The 21,870-nt window shown below is 46.8% G+C and overlaps 2 protein-coding genes across 3 annotated transcripts in view; both read right to left on the bottom strand.

Moving 5' to 3' along the window:
- The window catches only part of LOC122368340 (nascent polypeptide-associated complex subunit alpha, muscle-specific form-like), a 60,375-nt gene extending 58,881 nt beyond the window's left edge, over window positions 1–1,494 (bottom strand). The window contains exon 1 of the mRNA XM_043342182.1: window positions 1,225–1,494. The gene's annotated coding sequence lies outside the window, so the exon portion shown is untranslated. The remainder of the gene's footprint in view (window positions 1–1,224) is intronic.
- Window positions 1,495–13,605: 12,111 nt separating this feature from the next.
- On the bottom strand, window positions 13,606–20,442 carry LOC122368346 (F-box/LRR-repeat protein 6-like). Of its 2 annotated transcripts, none has more exons than XM_043342196.1 (5): window positions 20,391–20,442; window positions 17,265–18,013; window positions 16,531–16,826; window positions 16,137–16,301; window positions 13,606–14,825 (listed from the first exon to the last, which is right to left on the bottom strand). In XM_043342196.1, exons 2-5 carry the CDS (start codon window positions 17,956–17,958, stop codon window positions 14,250–14,252), a joined length of 1,731 nt encoding a protein of 576 aa, XP_043198131.1. In that variant the 5' UTR covers window positions 17,959–18,013; window positions 20,391–20,442; the 3' UTR covers window positions 13,606–14,249. The 2 variants fall into 2 exon arrangements, with proteins under 2 accessions (XP_043198131.1, XP_043198132.1); XM_043342197.1 differs by having other exon boundaries at window positions 20,377–20,406.
- Window positions 20,443–21,870: the final 1,428 nt, after the last annotated feature.

Genomic DNA, 21,870 nt, shown 5'->3' with positions numbered 1-21,870 from the left:
TACCCTGGACGTGCCTACCACATACATAGCCAGGCGCAGGTGACTTTTCTCCAATTTTGACACGTTTTGCAAAACGTTAAAAACATGAATTTGGTCTTACGAATTACGGATTCACTTTAGTATGACTAATTATTCCAGCGTGAATACAACTCAATCTTTTTCGTAATGTTTTTTTTCTTTTTTACATAGGCAGATCCAGAAAGGACGTTTCGGACGCGTGGGGGGGTCATATATACCAAAAAGTTTCTCCGAATAATAAAAAAAAAACTCATCGAATTTCTATTCCTGCACTGCCGTGCCGTTAAAAGCAAACTTTTCCCAATAAAAGATGTTGAGTTTTCTTTCTCTTCTAGAATGACACGTTTTCATCGATTTGGGACAATACAAGGGCCATTTGCCCCAAACCCCTCCCCTTGGATTCGTGTGCCTTCTTAGTTCTTACGAGCACTCTAGTGCCGTTTTTCACTTGCAATGGCGGATCTAGAAACATGGCATTATGTGCTGATGTAGTTGCCTTCTCCTAAACGAGTTTCACCAGTTTGTGAAGAAAAAACATCATAATTTTTTCCTTTATGCGCTGTCGTGCATTTGTCTTTTAACGAAAATTATTTAGTTCAGCTTATGCAGGTGAAAGGTAAAGTTCCGTCAAATCTGGACCCTGCATGAGGAGCAAATACTCCAAATCGTCCTCTGCCCCCTCCTGGATCCGCCAGTGTCTACTTGTTGCTAGTTGACACTGGAGCCGAGATAAGAGCAGGGAGCAAGACGCTTAAATACCCCCTCCCCCTCCGGCACACGATGCTTCAAGTGGTCCGTAGCAGTGCTGGACAGATATCTACCTAGCATGCTTCTGGTAACGAGTAATTTGAGGAAAATGGAATCGATTATTAAACATAAAAAATGCAGAGAGTTTCGATTGAGCTCCGTCCGTTGCGCTGAATTAAATGTGAAAGGAATGATGTTATCAGCCCGTAACATTAACATAATTTGTTAGAATCAAGCTGAAAGCAATTACTAGATGCCTAACCTCAAGGAACTCGGAGCACTAGCATACAAGTTTTTGCTGGAGACTTGCAGTTACCGGGGTCCCGTTTTAGTCACCACCTTTCCCCAACATCTGTTCGCCGTCTCCACACCACCAAAAAGTCCCACCCCACAGAACAACAGCTGCGAACGGCACCCTTGACCCGCCTATCTTTCACGAACATTTCCCACGCTACTTACCTCGCCACTCACCGACAGCCGAGCTGTGGCCACTTCACCACAGATTCCAGCTGCCGCAGTCCAAGTCTGTAGATTGGGACACATTCACTCAATGCACTTTATGCCGTCGATCGTTACACTCGGATCCATTCACGGAGATGAGCAGCTACCTCACTCGGACCTCATCGCCTTCGCAAACCGCACGCCTCGCCTCGTCGCGCACAACTCGCGCACGGCCGCGGCGCCGGCCTGGAGACCGCGACGCGTCGCAGGCGCCTAGCACCCGGTCACGTGATCTGTCCGGCGCCGGCACCCGTCCAGTCCGACGTGTCACGTGGCTGGTCAGGTGATCACCGTCCCGGGTGACTGGTCCCGTTCTGCTGCCAGGAGAACGGACACTCGCTCTGACCGATCTGCTGCGATACTGAGCCGCCCAGGAAGGCGAACCGCGCAGCACCGACCGACCACATGCGCTGCCGTGGTGGGAAGGTCGGCCAGTTTCGACACCGCACAAGTGTAGCTCGCCGCCGTCGACGCCACGACGGCTCCCGGCTGAGTCTCACCGGGTCGCCGGGTCGGAGCGGTGAGGTCAAAACTGCAGGGCGCGGCGCGAGCGAGGGCGTTCTGAGGAGGGGTAATGACAGGCGGCAGGGGCACCTCATCACAGGCGCAGTAGCGAGGTCACTCGGTACTGGGGGCGCAGGGGTCGCGCCGGGCGGAGCAGGGGTCATGACTGATGACGGAACGTGGAGCTACTGAAATTTTTGTAATGACTGGGACTTCTGAATTCTCGCCGAGAAGAAGGCTGGCGAGGTCAGAATTACGCACGCCTTTCTGGGAAGTTGCGGTGGTATCGGCGCTAACCGTTTACAACCACGTAAACCAATAGTTTATTTCAATTTAAATCAAGTTACAACTCCAGTAAAATAGGCCTCCAACAAACAAAATTAGTCACATTCATCGGCCTTACCCGCATGACATTATGACCAATCGAATCTCTTTCAACGTGAACGCACCCCGGCGCCCCGCCAGCCTTGCAGCCCTGGCGTTTCCCGTAGACCAGACCCAGCCTCAGCCCTGGCGCGCGTTCCCTGCAGTCCGTACCGACCCGCGACCGTCTGTCAAAGAGTAAAGCTCGGCTGTCAAGGTTATCCGACGGAGCCGATAGGCGTTATCACAAGTGTATTCGCGGCCATTGGGGCGACGTAAGAAAAGAAGAAACCAACTGTCCCCAAGAACTTTAAATTATCAGTTAGCATGCACCTTTTCCTTGATGTGTAGAGAATTTACCATTATTTATTACAGAAAATTGTATTTAAAATCTTCCATTTATGCTTTTGTCATCGTTTGCACAATATATTCTTTTACTAAGCTAAAGACACTAATTAGAAATAGTTCCCGCATCATCAAGAACAATAGGGAAGGCTTGAAGTGAATAAAATAATTTAAACGGTTTTGTAATCTATGTGAAGGCACTTCTAAAATTGCCTGTAGAAATATTGAAGGCAAAAGTTCAACTTTTTCACAAGACGGATGTCTATAAACCTATTTAACTTGTGACAACTCAGCCGGTATTTCGTCGCCTACAGCCCAGCTTTCACTAGTGACCGATAGAGGCGCTGCTATCGATGTCCGCCCGTGCCGCCTAACAGTGAGCTGACACTACTCAGGGTCACCTGGGTAGACGGGGCAGTACTGGGCTCAGACACGCTTCATTCTGGGGACAATTGGGCTAAGTGCTGTAATTCGCTTGGCTGCTCTCCGAGTCTTAATTGCGAAATTGTACCCAGTCCCGGATGTTGAGATGTTATCAGTCTAATGATAAATGTTTCCGTAAAAGTACGGTTTAGCCTAATACCAACCAACGTATCCATGTCAAGAGTTCTTACAACGTTAATACAAATACAGCGTAGACAATTGTTTTGATTTATCGGCATTTCAATAGCAGCCACGTCATAATAACGCAACCGGCAACGTCATAGAAGGCTAGCTCACCCCAGAATACGACTTTATAGCAGCAATAGTCAGTGGTCTAATCTAAATAACAATAGCGCGGGGCAAAGTGGCCGGGGCAAAGTGGCCACCCCCATTTGGCCATAAGTTGTTTCCATCTGGATAAAAAACATCATTTATATTCAAATGTGCTGTCATGCATTCATCTTGGCCACTTTTCAGTTGCATGAGTTACCAAATAATGCAATTAAATGTTTTTTCATGAAAATCCTCTCTTTGTGTACCTACAGGTGGAAGATGATAAAGTAAACATCCATCCTCGCTTTACCTTGTCACCATCAAATACCCTAGTCGTACACGAGGCAACTGTTTTGTTTCTCATATCGGGACTTGAGAAGACGCCGGTGGCCGCTTTGCCCCAGGGTATGGGGCAAAGTGGCCAATATGCATAGGTTTAAAGTTTTGTCAATATCTTCCATATGTGAACGCCTTTGGAAATAAAACCCAGTTGAAGTAAAAGGCAACTTAATGGGGATCACATTGGTATAGCAAGAATCTTTCCAAGTTTAAAAATCAAGCGTTGGCATCGTGAGAAGCGTTAGGGTGGCCGCTTTGCCCCACTCTCCCCTACTTGAAAACTCGCCGATATTGAATTCTGTTTTCTTGAAACTGGAAGCATCTCTAACGTTTTGAAATTAATGCATTTCGAGGTAGCTAGTGGCTTGGGATGCTCCATGTTTCACTAACATTCACTTTCATAGTATTTTTATTCCCACCCGGCCGAAGGGGAGGGTTTGATGTGCAGCCCCAACGGTTTTCTCGATATTGTTTGCAGTGGTGTAAGGCTGGAGAGCTGAAAGTTGACATTCCGAATCTGTTGACACCAACAGAACAGGCTCAGGTCAGCTTACTGACATATGACTTCACAAATAAACCTCGGAATAATGCAAAAAGTTGCAGCTTTGCACTGTACATACTCTCAGTGTAAGGGAACCTTTTGCAGGGGATGACACAAGTAACGGCAGTAACGGCTCTTGAGATTTCACAACATCAATTCCCCTAACTTTCCTAAATTTTCACCCGAAGTCAAGCTGGTCACGTGACTTCACTAATATAAGTCAATGGGAAATATTGAAACATTTGAACTGTTATTTAAATGCCGAAAATGATCCAAGCCCATCTCAAACGCCTGTAATCGTGATTTCATACACTTTTGCGATGAGCGATTCTTAGGTTTTGCATTGAGGACCTTGCAATGCGCCGTATATGCCGTTACATTGTACGGTCGTGTGAGGTCATCGGTTTTCTTTTTGTCAATGACTGAATAGAATTTATCTAACGAGTCGAATAAGCCACCAGTGAACTCAGGGAACCCTGCTGAACTGAATCAAATACTTACAATAGCCGTTTTCACGACGGTTATCTGACACACATTAACTGATATTTGATGGGATTTGGTCAAATTTGGTTCATAGTTGATTCTTAATTGTTTTTAGCTTAGGTTGCGCTAGTTGCTTATTGACCTTATTTATCAAATTATCAGTCGTTACTTTTTACTCAAGCATAAGAATAAAATTACGTTATGAAAATAGCTGTAGTAAAAGATTTGGCTAGATTCGTCTGATATCCGTCGTGAAAACGGCTGAAATGGCCTCATTTGAACAGCTTCTTGACCTCAGCGGTTTTGATGTGGCCTCGACCTGAGGAAAACATCTTAAGCTGACCTCTTCCAAACCAAGTTTTATCATTCCGGCAACCGGCAACCTCTGAGGTCAGGTCAAATGCCTTGAGGCAGGGATCCAATTTTCGGTCAATAAATCCCTTAAATGGTCGCAGAACTGTCATTTCGGTATCTGGCAAAATATTTCAGGTCCCGAAACTGGTCAATTGAGATAATACCTGAGCTGGTTAATATGGTTAATAATGGCTCTGAGCTGGTTTAGATCCTTTCTGTCGGATAGAAAACAAAGAGTCGTTGTGAACGGTAAGTGCTCCTCGTGGCAGGACGTTCTCTCTGGTACACCGGAAGGTAGTGTAATTTCGCCATTGCTTTTCGCTCTTTTCGTTAACGATTATCCATTGTGTGTTCAAACAAAATGCTTAATGTTTGCGGATGACATCAAGGTGTACTCAGAGATTTCAGATTTGACAGATACTGCACGGCTACAAGGGGATATTAGGAGACTTTATAATTGGTCGAAAACTTGGAAATTGAAATTGAATCCCTCCAAGTGCAAGCAGTTCTGTATTACCTTAAAAAGTGACCCCCTTACTTGTCAATACATGATTGGTGACACTCGCCTGGAAATCGTGCACACAATTAGGGACTTGGGGGTGGTTTTAGACAGACGACTCACGTTTTGTAATCATGTTGACTTTATTGTGTCTAGGGCAAACAAAATGAACGGCATTCTTATGAGGGCGATGCAGTCTGAATCAAAAATTGGCATAGTAAACTGGAAATCAATTTTGACCGCCTTCTATGGAAATGTTCGTGCGATATTAGAATATTGTTGTGTCATATGGGGTGGTGCGGCAAAATCGCACTTAGATAGAGTAGAAAAGATACAGTATCACTTTCTCAGATGGCTATACTTTTATGTAAATCGAAGCGCGATACCATCCGATATTGATTATTCTCGCTTGCTCCAAATGTTTAACGTAACTGAATTAGAGAAAAGACGCCATCAATACGATATCATGTTTGTGGAAAAACTGTACAAAGGTGTCCTCGACTCACATGTACTATTGGCACGGTTTCCGCTGTATGCTGCTCCAAGAATTACAAGGAGGATTGAAGGAGCTCGTGGTGTCATGAATGTACCATTTGCGCGGGTCGACACTATGAAAGGTTCGCTTTTTGTTAGGGCACCCACTATCATAAATGAATTTATGTTCGAGATAACAGATTTGGATTTGTTTCACGACTCAATGCGGGATGTTCGGGCTAAAGTAAGACGACATATACAAAACATGTGAGTCCTGGTGTGAACCGCGTGACTGTATTTATTGTGTTATGCATGTACTGTATGGACTGTGTGATAGATATGGTTGGTATATCGAGGGATTGTATGTGTAAGAGACGAAAGACTAAAGGCAATGTTTACACTGCTCCGAACGTATAACTGCTATGGACTGTTACTGGGCGTCAATTCGCCTGTTGTTCCATGACATCGAATAAATAAATAAATAAATACCGACCTACGGCAAAAGTATCTGTCGATTCGACAGCTCATTCTCAGTACATTGATGTCCCTCCCCTCAATGTCGTCATTTTGTTAGGAATCTATTAACGAAAAACTCTCGACTCAATCAGCGTTAGTGACGTCATAAATGACGTTGCGTCATTATGACGTCATGCAAGGCCCACCAGCAAAACTAAAGCATCGGACCTTGCAAAGAATGCGTGAATTACATACGTTCTCTTCGTAAACTATTGTTTGGCGTTTCGCAATAGTAACATTTTTAAGCATTAGATAGGCTCACTTACGTGACGTCATAGTTAAGTAAAGTGACCTTATATGAAAGTTCATTTGATGTCACAAGATAAATCAACTAGATAACTTGTAATAACTTTCCGGCTTCAGCACTCTATCGCCAATGCGTCCCCAGCAGTGATGAGAAAACGGTCAAAGGTGATTAGCATTCGCTCCCTCGGCCACAGGGGGTTAAACCTCGCTCTCTTGAAAACAATACGCCATTATGACGTTTTTGGATCTTTGGGTCCTAACTTAGCTTTCGTAGGTGTCTTAAGCATCTTTAAAAAGAATTAACAGCGTCGCAATGAGCTCTTGATCACATTTCACCGTACTCCGCTTAGACCGGTTGACAGTTATTGTTATTTTTTTCACTGTACGACGAAATTCAATGTTGTATAGCGACCTTTAGGGGAAAAACATGTTTTTAATATTTTCATCAGTGAAAGTCAATGCGTTGACAAGACTTTTGCTGCAAAAATAAATTGTAAAAAAGATGGCCACGTTCTCAAAATTTGATTTTTATAAATCAATTTTATGTTAAAAAATTAAAAGAGCAAAATTTTCAAAAATAATTGATATCACCAAAATCTTTGGTTAATTCCTATTGTGATGATATGCAGTTTTATATGAATCTAATCAGTATTTAGCTAAATATTTGCGGAGTTTTTATGGTAGCCATTAAGTTGCCTGGGGCAATATCTCCCAAAGTATTGGACGAATGAGATTGAAAATGTCACAACACGAATCGCCGGACAAGATAACCCCATAGACGAATTTCATCAAAATATGAGAGGTAGGGTGTTATTTCGCGATTTTTTTGGTCGATCTGTCTTGGAACGCCCCAACTGTTCAAATATGAAAATATTTACAGGTTTCTGCAGAGTGCAGGTATAGGATCTGTGTAGCGCAGCGTGAAGCGTGACCTTATTTCTGTAATAATGTGGAACATATGTGATGTGTAATGTGTAATAACCGGTTATCTAAGCTAAGGCTTATCTGAACTTTGGGTTGCACCATAAATAATATATCGAAGTGGCCATCGAAAGAAGAGCCGTTACCACTCGAGCGAAAGGTATACCTAGCACACAGCACACAGCACAACACAGGACTAGTGGCGCAAGCGGGGGCTCGTTTTACGCTTCAGTGAACAGTGAACACTGAACACGTATTGCAAACACTCGACCAACACTTGTTTTGACCCTTCCGTATTACCGTCAATACGCGGTCAGTGAACAGTGACCAGTCTTACATTTTATTCACACACATGCTTTCGATCATGCAACTTTCGGTGCCTTCGATTGATTTCAAAGTCTGGGTAATGCATAGCACGACGTAAACGGTCGATGTATTAGGCGAAATGGTCCACAGAAAGCTTTTGATGCGAAAGTTATGCTTATAAAATAAGCACAAATCAGAGTTGATTAAGCGAGAACTTGAATTCTGCAATAAAAACGAGGCGATAGAGAATGCTTTGGGCTACCAAAGTCAAGCAGCTCCGTGTTCGGTGAAAGTGATAATTAGTTTTACCTTCCTATGTCAGGAAAAAGTCAAGGGCGTCAACATTCATGCTATCAGCTACATTTCATTATTATTTCAATATAATTTAGTTAAAATTCATTTCTGCTGCGTATCTTGCTGCATTTCTCTCTCGCGGGCCCGTCTACCTAACTACATTTTGAAATGAGCAATTGCAACTCAACAGTCGCGCCTTCTGTCCCTAGATGGCAGCAGTGGTATGCGCCTGAATGTATGCTGCACCGGACAGCACGGAGCGAAAGGCGGAGTCGGGACTCGGGATTGATGAACGGTAAACGTGGATCCGGGGGCAATACCCGGATGTATGTAGGTACCCTGGGCATGTAGGTACCCTGGGCAATACTCAGCCTGGCTATGTAATAATCAGCTGGTGGGTAGCTTCAGGGAGAGCAAATTCCTTGCTCGACATCTACCTAACTATTGCTGTTAATGTGAGTTGTGACTGCCTTCTGCTACACCAATCTTCCTTCGTTGTTCTACCAGGCAAGTTCCTCGTAACAATGCGTGGGTAAGAGTCTAGCATAAAAGACAAATGAGACATTATGACACCAGGGAAGTTCTGCATTGTGCTACCGTGTTGACCACTCAATTCCAAATTAGGTGTCATTATGCACTTAGACCATTGTGCAGCGGCCGGTGGGGTGTCAATTAGAGTCGGGCTGGCCCACCGCCATGGGGCTTTGTTGAGTTGTGAGCGGGCGGCTCCGGGCGGCCCAGCCATTGACCCCAGTCACAGATGGCCGGCCGGGAGCCGCCAGACGGCGAGGGGCCGACACGATCGACCACATGACGGGCCTCACACCTTCACAGCTGACCGCCTAACCGGGCGACCGCTGCCTACGTGACTGCTGACTAGTGCAGCTGAGCACATGTCATCAGCACCAAACGTCATTACTAGCGCCTAGAAGGCTTCCTAAAATGCTGGCGAAACACTGGTTACATTATAACACAACCAACATCAAAGGGTTATCAGCCGGACTCTTAGCACTGAGGTGAGATGAATGAAGCGTGACTGGCATCAGCAGTGCCCTCAGGGCTCTGAAGATCCGCCGGCGGAGGTATCTCGGCGCTTCTAGAGGGAAGGAGCGTATCACAGGCGGTCACGATCGTCACGGTCCACGGTGCAAGGGTGGAGAACGGTCACTGCACTCATCAGACAGGTGGTCTGCTGTTCTGTCTCTGCCCCCCCTCTCTCTCTCTCTCTCTCTCTCTCTCTCTCTCTCTCTCTCTCTCTCTCTCTCTCTCTCTCTCTCTCTCTCTCTCTCTCTCTCTCTCTCTCTCTCTCTCTCTCTCTCTCTCTCGTTCCTCTTATCGGGCTTGTCGGCTTGTTTATGTCGTAGGCATCGGGTGAAATCCGGCATTTCATGAAATGTCTAGGCATTACATGGAATGCCGGCAAAAACTGAAATCTTCGTAGAAATACGGGCGTTACAGCGAATGCCTGAAAATTTTAGGCTTTTCATGAAGTGCCAGGCGGAGGCCAGGCACTCCCTGAAATGTGGTCAAAACCAATTGAGTACATTTGTTGCCTAGGCATTACATGAAATGCCCGACTGACGGCCGGTACTTTCTGAAACGATTACCGCAGCTATGTGGTTTCCCGCGCTTCCCGCCCAAAGTGGACCGTGGGGCGCTCGATCCTGCTAACATCCACGCAGTGATCACTGATGCAAGGAATGATGTGTATCAGCTGAGTACGCGCGCCGGGGTCATAAAGGGCTGGTTTCCGCGCTCAGCTTTGCGGGAAACCGATGCAAACGAGGTTGGGGTGGTCGGAACAGATCGCACTCTTGGCCTGAGAGAGGCGTTCCGAGAGCAGTCACTTTTTGGAGGGCAAGGGATGAAGCAGTGTGCATGCCGGGCCAGCGCCAAACAGTGCAACACCAAAAGGTGCAAGTACCGTAAGGCTGGAATGATGTGTACGAATCGGTTCCACGCAGCGCTCCCACGTGTCAACAAATAATAAAACAGTTCTGGAACCTTTTGTTTGAAAATGCGGTCTCTATAGGAGAGTTTCCAGACGATATTTTTTTTTTACTGCCTATGGACCAACACAGTAGACCCCACACTTCAGAGAAAGCCGATAACTGCACAGTGTAATATTTGTGTACTAGCTAACAATAAAGTAGGCACGCTGCGCTGCAGACGAGACGATCCGTGAAATATCTCGTAGTATTAGCCCATTTTACACCAATACGATAACGTCCCTCCCCCTCCCGCCCGCCGGCGTGTATATGCACACAACCGTCCGCGTACGAAAAGTTTTGTTACAGAGAGTGCCGGTCGTCTTTTGGGCAATCCATGTAAAGCCTAGGCAACGAGTGTACTCAGTTAATTTTGACCATATTTCAGGGAGTGCCTGGCCTCCGCCTGGCATTTCATGAAATGCCTAAAACTTTCAGGCATTCGCTGTAACGCGCCTATTTCTACGAAGATTTCAGTTTTTGCCGGCATTTCATGAAATGCCGGATTTCACCCGATGCCTACGACATTTATATCTCCCGTTGCAACTAAAAGCTAAGGCCTGATTTCTTCAGATGCTTCTTCAGCGCGACACGGTCGTTCGGAAACTATAACCAAGAAAACGCTATTTCACATTTTTTGATGATGGGTGTTACCGCCGGTGCCATGGTTTGCGTTTAATATGTAAGGCCTCGTTGCATCAGCATGCTCTCTTTCCTTTGCAGTGTCGTCTTGAATGTTGATTGCTGTCACTGCTAACTGCTTGCCTGCTGGATTTGGGAGCCCCTCACTGTGTGAACGGAGTATGTACTTACACGTTTCTTTCTTTTCTGTTGTGTACCTTTGATTGTTGGGAGCTAATTGGATAATGTTCCGTATCAGAGATAGTCACAGGCCCACATGTCAATTGTTGCTGAACTTAAGGTCATTCATTGTAACAGCCAATCGCTTGAATGATCATTGAAACCGCCTTGCATCAGGTCCAGGGCTACAATGCTAACGGCTGCTTTACTGTGTCGTTGGGCTGTATGTATGTATGCACTGAAGTGGCGTGGGTGGTGCGTGTGGGCGCGTTGCACCGTATGCATGTATGCACCGCATGCTTCAATGTCACTAACTGTGGATTTCGGGTGTGCGTGTGTTTGTTGCAGCTTTTACGTGACATCAGATGCTCCAATGACTGAACTGCTGCTGCTACAATACACTATTGGGGCAATCCTTGACTGTCCAGAACCATTGAATGTGGCGACGCAGTATGCAGACTCAAATGCGGTTAGCCCGCGACCGCCTGGGGGGGGGGGTCGGATCCGACCCCCCCCCGTTTTTCTCGAATAACTCATGAAACCGCTTACGCTATCAACTTGAAACTTGGCATACCTTCTCCCCCATCAATTTGACGTTTCCTGTGTAATTTTTAAGAAAAATGTTCCCAAAATTTTGAGATATATCGATTTTAGTGATGCAATTACATGGCGTTTTCAGTTGAAAAGTAGTAAATGTTTAAAAAATCGCAAAAAATCAAGGTTTGAAGCAAATTGCAAATTAAGGACATACATCAACGCAGCTCAACGAGTTCTTCAAAATGGCTATCTCGGATTTTCCATAAAATGCGTTTTTCACCCCTAAAAATTCAAAAAACTATGTTTTTTGGAAAACAGCTAATAAAATCCAAAGTTTTGAGAATTTCCAAAAAACGGAATAAATGTTATAGAGCTCTATTAGAACATTAAATGTCCCAAATTTCAACTTTCTATCTTGATTTTTGACCCCCAAATTGTCAAAAATAGCTCCAACATGCATAGGGCATGGTGACGTCATAAGCATTTTCGTGAATTAGAGGCACTTCTGAACATCTCATGTAAAAACAAATGGCACCACTAGATTCCGGGGACAAAGCTCGTCTAGAAAAGTGCATTTTTATGTCAAAAATAAAAAGTTGGAAAATTGACTTTTTTCTTAGCCCTCGTTTAGTTATGTAGGTATTGTATAAACGATTTTTTATGCTTTCAATGCGCAGTTATCACCAGAACAGTGACCTGTGGATTATATATAACCATTACCATCGCATTCGTTGTGAAAAATAAGCCATAAAACATGTGTCGCACGCCCATGTAGCAGAAAGTGAAAACCGTGACCTTTCGTGACCTGACCTGACCTTGACCCGTACTTAGTATGACCCCTATACGCACATGGTACCTTCTCTAGGTCTTTGAGGTCATTTTTGGTGAGTTTCGAGCAGCAGCTACCGATTCCGCTGTCCGTAAGCCTAATCATGCAAAACCCCAGAATTTGACCTTTGACCTGACCTTGACCCGCATGTTGACCTCAATCTTAAAATCTTAAGAGTGCTTTGGGAAGGTATCGTAGAGACCTTTCGAACGCCGCCTCGCGGGGCTCGATACGACCATTGGTTCTTGAGATAACGGGGGGAGGGTCGGATCCGACACCCCCCCCCCCCCCCCCGGCTGTCGTGGGTACGGAAATAGCCCAGGCGGTGCCGGGTTAGTGGTTACAACGGGAACTTGCGGAAAAGGATTCCTTGGTCCATTATTTAGGCAATTCATTTTGAAACTAGCCGCCATTATTGAAGGAAGCCGGATGTGAAATTCGAGTCATGGTTGTCCTTGGTTCAGAACGGCTTGCGTGAACATAATGAGGAATGACAAGGACGGAACAACTAATTGAAATGTTGAAAAGTTTCATCATATTTCTTTCACGCTTTCTGGCCATCACTCATCCGTTCTACATCAGATGGATGTTTGTCAGCCGCATTTGAGAAACACGGTCATAGATGTGAACCACACATCATGAGATGGAAAATGCCCACTAAATCATCCGCGAATCATACAGATAATCAGTGAAACTCTGCCACATCTTGACGAATAAATTGGCGTAGTAGTTGGTGTAAACACTATCCTACTACTGTAAGGTACTGTCTTAAACCCTTGACAAATTCTTCGTTTTCCCTCCGTTCCCGTTCTCTTGCCAACAACTTAGCGAGGCCACGGGAGCCGCTCGTAAAGGCAATCAGGCGTTGCACGATCATTTGTGACGTCACTATCGGTGATTTATCATCTCACGAGCCATGGAGAGCCAGGCGGGCGAGGCCGCCAACACCCCGGAACGCCGTGGGGCCAGGTGGGGTGTGATGGAGCAGGGTGGGTGGGGTACGGGGCCTTCTGTCGGCAACACCAACAGGTGTGTGACGTTAGGCATAGAGGTTGAAGAAGATGTCGAGTGGCATCAACTGTCTCTGGTCTAGAAATACAAACGCCGAAAATGAAGCGTCCGCCGTCCAGAGATGCAACTCGGCCATAGAAAGTTGAATAAATTATCGCGAGACGAAAGTCGTCCATGATTTGCGATGAAGCACTGTGAGGTCTGGACGGAGAGATTCATCTGAAGCGTGCAACTCATCTAATGGAAAGTACGTCCGCGGGCTGTCGCACTCACCATCAATCGATCCATCGTATTTTCACTGACACTCTTTATTGAGTCATTTGTACACTTCAACACTTCACTAATAGCACCAAACTCAGAACAAAAGAATAGTGACCAAAATATATGTCTAGAAATGACTTCGGACCACTGAGCAGATAAGGAAGATTCAAAACTCGTTTGACAAAGAATAGAGAGGGGGTAGAAATGAAAAAAAAATATCCTATCATAATGCCATTTCTAACACAGGAATGACAGTTATCACAACACGCAGGATTAATTGCCTCCTAGAGATCATAAACCTAACCTGAGCAGCCTACGACATCGTCGATGTAAAAATATTTCGCTGCGAGTTAGCTCCACGCCCGCCGTGCGACGCACGGTGCTCGCCAGGCGTCACTTTTGCACGCCGAGCCGCCGATTTACCTGTGGGCGTCTGTTTTACCTCGCGGAAAAGGACGCGTCCGGCACAGTTACCACGACGCCACGGGTTATCACATCTATCAGAGGTAACTCGAGCGCGCGCTGAGTGACGCACCGCTCGAACTGAGGCAGGGTATTGCAACGGCAGCTGGGCTACGGCGCGCGACATTTTGTCACACCCTCACACGTCCTTCAGGACGATCACCACACACTGCAAAATCATCTATGGGGCGGGGCTCTCCGCGCCCGGCGCTCCTACCTGTACGGGCCGCCGCGGCGCCTGGGCTCGCCATCCCGCAGGGTGGCCACCTCATCGCCGCGGTAGAGCCGCTTCAGGCCGCGCGGCAGGGCGCGACACGAGGTCAGGTCGAGCTCGCGCAGCTGAGGACAGGCGGCCACCACCAGCTGGACGGCCGGCAGGGAGCCGGCCGCGCCGCACAGGTCCAGTCGGCGCAGCGGCGGCGGCGGCCAGCGCTCCGAGCAGGGCGCGGCCAGCTCGCGCAGCGCCGCGTCCACAGTGGGCTGGTGTCCGCCACCGGCCAGGTCCAGCTCCAGCAGACTGTGCCGCCAGCGCTCCAGCAGCGCGTACAACGTCTGGGAGCCGGCCGTGGCGCCCGAGCGCGACAGAAACAGGTGCTGCAGGTTATCGGCCGGCAGTCGGAGCAGGCCGTCGGCCGTCACCGCCGTGCAGCCGCGCACGTCCAGCAGCCGGAGCCGGGCGGAGCTGCAGAGCAGTCGCCAGAGGTCGGCGTTATCCACCCCGCCGCTGCCCGTGTCCTTCAGAACCGCCACGCTGAGCTCCTCCAGGGCGGGGAAACCGGGCGCCGGCTCCTGGTGGTGCAGAGAGGAGGCGGTGGTGTTATAAGCCGGCGGCAGATGGCGCTCGGTGACGCAACTCGTCTCGGGACTTCTGAGCATCCTAACGGGTGCCAAGGTCTCCTTGCAGGGTATTATTCTGACAATTCAGACAACTAATGGGAGTGACGGTATAAGGACAGACCAATCTGGTTAACGTTCTACGATAAGCCAGAAGAGCGATCAAGGTGGTAGATACACATTCAACATTGATGCGTATCGTTATCAACTGAGACACGTTCGGAATGCTTAAAACGAAGGCATTCATGCATTTGATATACGATGATCCGGCTTACGGTTATGGGTATAAGATCGTTAAGATAATCACGTCTTTGTCATCCATCCTTCTCATGTCCTATTTGACATCTCCGCTAAACAAAGAACAGTAATGAGAAGTAACCACCAAGTTACGAAAGCCAAGGTCTGGTACTTCCCTTTCTCTTTACACGCTAAAAACCATTCAACACGCTATGCATGTTTACGAGCAATCGCTGCATGACGCTAGTCAAACCCGTTTTCCAGGTATCATGGACGGGCAATCCACGATGTCCTGCATTCATTAACGAGTTACCGTAAAGTGGGGCTATTTGAGACAGTGGGGCTATTTGAGACAGTATTTAAAATCGCTATAAAACGAAGATCGTTTGATTTTTGTGTGATATATTTGCACAGGGAGGTGTGGAATCGAGCAGTAAATCGCCTAAGCAAAAAATAAAGCATGAATCTTAAGTGGTTTTTATTTTATAGCAATTTTAAATACTGTCTCAAATAGCCCCACTGTCTCAAATAGCCCCACCTTACGGTACCAGTTACTGGTCCTGGGAAATACCTACATCAAAGTATGCCGAGTCTCGTCCGAGCTAATCCCTGTTATTTATGCATTACACAAAAGGACAGTCACCTGACATGCTCAGACTCTCATAATACCATCTAGCAAATAACAGAACAGCCATTTATAGATACCACATGATTGAGCTATTTTCAATATAAATATACCGCTTAGCCAGGCTATCAAGTAACAGCCATCAAAAGAGCTCCGAATCACAACCAAATATGATAATTGTTTTCAGCGATGCAAGTCATGCCTGCCTCAATGCTATTCGTACCCCAACCACATAGCGCCCCACATCGATATTGAAGTACCACCGACTATGCACCTAGCGCAACCAACACACCCTTGGTATTCCCTCCCATATATTTTGTCCTGGTTTTTCCATCTACAGCACTGACTCCCACTGAATATCTAACGACGCCCGCTCCCCAGGGGAGTGTCGCGGCCCCACTGACCTCATCCTCTGGCTCGGGCCCCAGTCGTATCGTCGTGTTGGTCCAGCAGAGCACACGCAGGCGCCGGCAGCCCAACATCAGCTTCTCGACGGGCAGCGAGGCGGCGGCACTGCTGCTGACCACCATATTGGAGAGGTCGAGCACTTCCAGTCGAGGACAGCTCTCCTGCCGAGGAACGGGGACCGGGTGCATTCAGCAGTGGCCAGTGGATAATGATTATGATGCAATTAATTACTATAAGAACGCGTTAAGTGAAAGTTTGTAGACGTCTCGAATTCGATAAACTAAAATGTCCATCTATCTAAACTGATCTCACCCACTTAAATCAGCATTCAATAATCGCGCTCACCCACCCTAGCACCCTGTTACTGCGCCCCACGCTCGCCCTACTCACCGCCAGCACCGCGACCATCTGCGGCAGGCCGGTAAGCAGATTGTGCGCCAGCGTCAGCTCCGTCAGACGGGAGCCCATCACATCGGCCAGCTGGCGGAGTGTGGGAGCGCTGACAGTACCGCGCGGCTCGACAGCCGAGAGGTCGAGCGCGCGCAGCCGCGGCGCCTGTCGCGCCACCAGTAGCAGCAGACTGGCGGTCACGTGCCGACAGCGAGCCACGCTCAGACTGCGCAGCTCCGGGCAGCCGGCGCACACGGCCGACAGGCAGGCCGGCTTCATGACACGGTGCCAGCCGGCTGCCGGGGAGGCAGAGGATCAGTCAGCATACACCAAAGTAAGGGCGGAGAGCCCACTGAAATAAGGAGCTGATGTTATGCTGAACAAGTTGATGGAGAAGTAAAGGCTGATTCTGGTCCCCGGTGGATTATGGCTTGAGTTAGCAAATGCTCTGAATAACCGAATTCCTTACAACAGCAAAGCGGAGCGTTTTGAGACACTAGCATGAGCGGCCTGCACGAACGACAAGACAACATTGACTATTACCAGAGAACTTGCAAACATCAGAGCTTTTTTGCACATAACAGTGCCTATTTGGCAGCATTATCACGCTAATCATAACACAACTCCAGCTCATAAAAAGCAATTGACGTCATCACCAAGCATCACGACAATGAGATGGCATCATTCCAGCCAATATCCAGCCCAGCCAAGGCCATTGGTAAAGCGGGACTCACCCAGACTGAGGTCTCGTGCGTGCGTGAGTCTGTTCTCGAGAAGCCACATCAGCTTCTTCTCGGTGCGCCGGCTCTCTTTGGTGTGATCCCCGAGGTCGACACTGCGCCACAGGTGCGGCGAGAACGCCGCGTCGCGCCACAGTCGACACACAAACGACAGCCGCACCAGGGTGGGCACGGCGCCCACTGTGCGCGTCGCCTCGGCAAAGATCACCTGCAGCACCTCGAGTGGCACGCGCGAGCCCCAGTCGCCCTGCGGCTGCTGTTCTTCCTCCTCGGCCTTCCTCTCGCCGTTACTGTTGGCGGCCGAGCAGGCTCCAGCGGAGTCAGATGGCGACCCATCCTCAACAGCGGCCCGTTTCCGCGTCGTTCCGAACGTCACGCGCCGTCTGTGAGAAGGGAGTTTACGTTTCCGGCGTGTTGATGAGCCGGGCGTGTCCTTAGTGTCTGCAGAGGGGCGCTGGTCGGCGTGCTGGTCGGCGCGGCGGCTCAGGTCGTTATAGACCAGCGGCGGGCTGACGATCGGGCGGTGCTTGTGCTGTACACGGCTCCACCAGCCGCCGTCGTCGCTCTCACTGGTACCCGACGGAGAGGTGCCGCTCTTGGCCAAACCGTTCCCCTCCTTGGAACTGTGTCCGTGCCTCCTGGGTGAGTCGCCGCCTTCCATCTTCTTGGGTGTGTTGGGCAGGGCCATCACACCGGTCCACACATGAGTGTTGTTGTGTTGTCTTCTCCGTTGGTGTATATGCCTGTAATGAAGTACATACATGTATATTTCAAATTTTTCTTTTACCAACAGAGAAATACAAGGATGCCTACAGAGTATTACAGCTTTTTATAATGAAACAAACAAGAATAGACATTGGATAAAGAAAGTAGGTGGATAATAATATAAATTTACACCTGTAGTGAAGATATCTCTTGGCTATCTACCTACTGAACGCCTATGCATCTTTTATTATGATTTTCCAAATATTTGTACATTTTTTATGATACCCATCAAGGTTCTATTGAATAGCTAATGAGTCATTACTTAGCCTTAATTATGATCAGGATTCAGGAATCGAAACGCCCTTATCTATCAGTACATTTTTTTTTTTGAAAATATAGATTTTCAGGCAAAGCACAACCAAAATGTCTGACTAGAACTGAAAAAAATAACCTTTTATATATCAGACAGGGTAAACGTTTATGGTAAATTATGTCAGATGTGAGGATTCAATATTAGAGCAAGGCCAGAAGCATGACCAAAGCTGGAGAAAAGCTTAAAGCTGACCAGGAGAGGAGCCAAGCCCTCATATAAGAAGTTCACATTCCCCAGCCGCAAGTGAATGTGCAAATATTTAATTTTCTAGGTCTAGATACCAAAATATCACAAGCAAAAAAAATGTCATTCTTTCTTGGTCTTAGTTATTGATAACAACAACAAGAGTTTGTTGTTGTTGTGGGTTAGGGCGCGTAGCAACTTGGAACAACAACAACAAGAGTAAACCCAAATTTTCAGAAATTCCAAATACAAAACATGGTGCTTATGAAATGAACACAATAAATACCTACCTAATCAATTGATGCAATTGAGAGGAAAGTTGAGTCTAGCACTTCCATCAACTTTATAAGCAAAGTGTGAAAATTGTGTGCCTAACAGAACAATGTCTGGTATGGGCAGTACAGGTGGATAGAAAACACTTCCAGATAGCTTGTAAATTAACTACCTACCTATAAATGCACCACACAAAAACAAGATAAGCAAAGCAAAAAGACTTTGCTATAGGTATTCTTGAATGAAGGAAAATGTAAAGCTAAAGCTATTAAATCAAAACAATGGGTGGAAGAAACAGAAGTTTTGAACAACATTCTGTTCTGCTCAAATTTGAACCTTGAGTGGGTACAGTTAAAACTTGTTGCCTGTTACTTGTTAATGATAATTCAGGCATTCTTTTACTATGAACCTGTCACCTTCTGCCACAGCTCACATGTATATGCTAGATGATAGAGGTGTGTTGCGGGTGTTATCAATGTGTTCAGTAGGTGTCAGTTTAGGATAGGTTTTGCTGGGTACCTATGTTCTTGGACAATTAATTTCTATTTTCTTATTTGGCTGGAATCAGGAATGTCATATGAGGCAACTCTAATATCTGCAACCCAAAGTGGCAGGTGCTTTAGCCAAAGACAACCAACATGTTGCATGGTTGCATAAAAATTGTCACTCTAGAATATTGCAACAGCAGATGTGCAGCTAGCAAGGGTGACTCAAGAGTCAAGACATTGCATGCCTGAAGAAAGAACTTATGTAACCCCTAATTCAATCTGATGACCCATCACATTTCATGTTGCTTGAAAGGTGGGAATATCACTTGTTTTGTTTTGGTGGTATTTATTGGATCAAAAGCCTACAAGACTAGAACACAGCTTGTATGCATGCAAAGTGAAAACTGTATTGATTCTCCATCTTCAGTGTCCTATTTGAATGCATGGCGTGTTTTTATCCCAACACTCAGAGCAATCAACCTGCAACATATTTCAATGGAAGAAGCAAGACACAATTTTATTGTGTGTTTATGAAAGCTGTGTTACAGCCTAAAAATGAAAGCTGGTCAAACTAAAATGAATCTGGTAGTTAACACAATCCAATGGCAGTTTTCCCTGAATTCAAAGTCAAATCCTCTTTACAATATAAATTTTGTCCCTTTCTATGCTTCATAGTCCTATGTAAACAAGACACTTATTGCTATTGGTAACTAACATATACCATTTAAACACTAGAAAGACAGTGACGGTTCGGGAGAGGCAGAAGAGGTGCCCTCGAGTCGCAAAGCAGCACGTCACTGAATTACATAACCAAAAATAAATATATGAAATTAAAAAGTAATTGCCTATAGGGCCAAATAATGCACAAGCTACAAGAATTCGAAAAAAATATCAAAAAGTGGCCCAATTAGTGTTGCGATCTCCAGATTTAATCCCTCAGGCCACCTGCCCTGAACGGCCACAAGATAGACACAGAGGACTGCAGCAAACATAAGCCATTAGTTCAAAGCTCCGAGCAGCGAAAAGTCGAGGAATTCAAAAGCCATACACACACAAAATACTAGAAATAAATCGGAAAATTCACGCCAAGCACCCTACACGTCCAAATCCAAAACGAGAAGACTACCTATTATTTACAATGCCGCACAAAAGATGAACGCGTCACGTTCTACACAACAGCGTTTGTTTCGTCTTACATTACCGGGGCTGCCACATGTAGAGAAATTCCTGCTAGATTTTTTCCCCTGATATCAATAGACGCGTTTACATAGGGTTTGTTGCAAGCTTAGGTATATCTCCGTCCGTGATGTTGCAAAAGATGCTAATGGTGCTTAACAATTTACAAAATGCTCCCCTCTAAATATTTGAAGACCATTGCATCGAAATTATCGCCAAATTAACGAGCTAGAGCCTCGTCAAATATGCTATGTAAACCGGGTTAATGTTCTTACGATCAACTAGGTATACCTATCTAACGAGTAACGGTGGTCCTATACCATACCAATTTGATAAGTACTAATAGATCTTCGCAAAGCCTTTGAGGCTACTTTGCCTGATTGTCGGGCAAAAGCTACTGATTCCACCGCTCATAAACCTCGTGATGCAGATAGGTACCCCAGAATTTAACCCTTGTTGACCCATAATATTGACAGCTGTCATGCCTATCATTGGCCTATGTCTGCGGCCGCCGCGGCTCCCGCGGTCAAAAAGGCACCCGGGGCTTAGCTGGCGACCATGCGACGGCGGGCACTGCCGTCGTGATCTTGAAAATGAAATTTTTATTCTTTAGAGTGCTTTGGAAAGCTATTGGAGAGTTTTCAAGTGCCTCGAACTCTCCAAGTTTTTGGGGAGTTCTCGGTGCTCGATACGACCATTGGTTCTCGGGATAACAGGGGGTGGGGTCGGATCCACCCCCCCCCCCTCGTTCCCGGCTATGTTGAGTATCTACCTATAGGTGACGCTAAACCAAGCCGCCCACTGCCCAGGTGGCGCGGTGCCGGCGGCTTATGACCTGTCTGGTGATGCCCCCTAAATTAGGCAAACAGGCGTCAGTCATCCCGTCAGTCATAACGTCGTCACGAGCACATCACGGCAGCACGGAAGGAGCTGGGGTCAGATGTTCTTTTGCGCACTAATCGATTACCGTGACTCGGCGCTTGTGCATTACGCCGTGCACTGTGGCAACGGACCTGAGCGCCTCAAATCTCTCTAACAGCCAATGTTTTATTGGATGCCACAAAGAAGGCCGCAATAAATAAATAGAGTGCCAGCATGCTAACCATCATCACCAGCTCACATGCTCACCAGCACGCTTGTAGATGGGCTTTTATAGTCGGAGCTCTGGCAGCTGGTCATCAACCGATCAAAACACGACATGACACTACGCTAGAGATAACGTCCATGGGATTCCACGTTTATCGAATGAGGGACGATATTTTGAACGAGACCTCATGAATAAAAAAGGACATCGGGGTCCAGAATTCAGATGGACTACACGTGGGCACGGTCTTGGTATCCACGTGCACCAGCTCATGTGCCATGGGCATGCAGTTGCAGCTCGGGCAGTTCGGTCTCCAAG

This window comes from Amphibalanus amphitrite, unplaced genomic scaffold (assembly GCF_019059575.1).
Source record: "Amphibalanus amphitrite isolate SeventyFive unplaced genomic scaffold, NRLGWU_Aamphi_draft 000940F_arrow, whole genome shotgun sequence".
In the NCBI taxonomy this organism is placed as follows: domain Eukaryota; kingdom Metazoa; phylum Arthropoda; class Thecostraca; order Balanomorpha; family Balanidae; genus Amphibalanus; species Amphibalanus amphitrite.
This window is presented reverse-complemented; position numbering and strand designations above follow the sequence as displayed.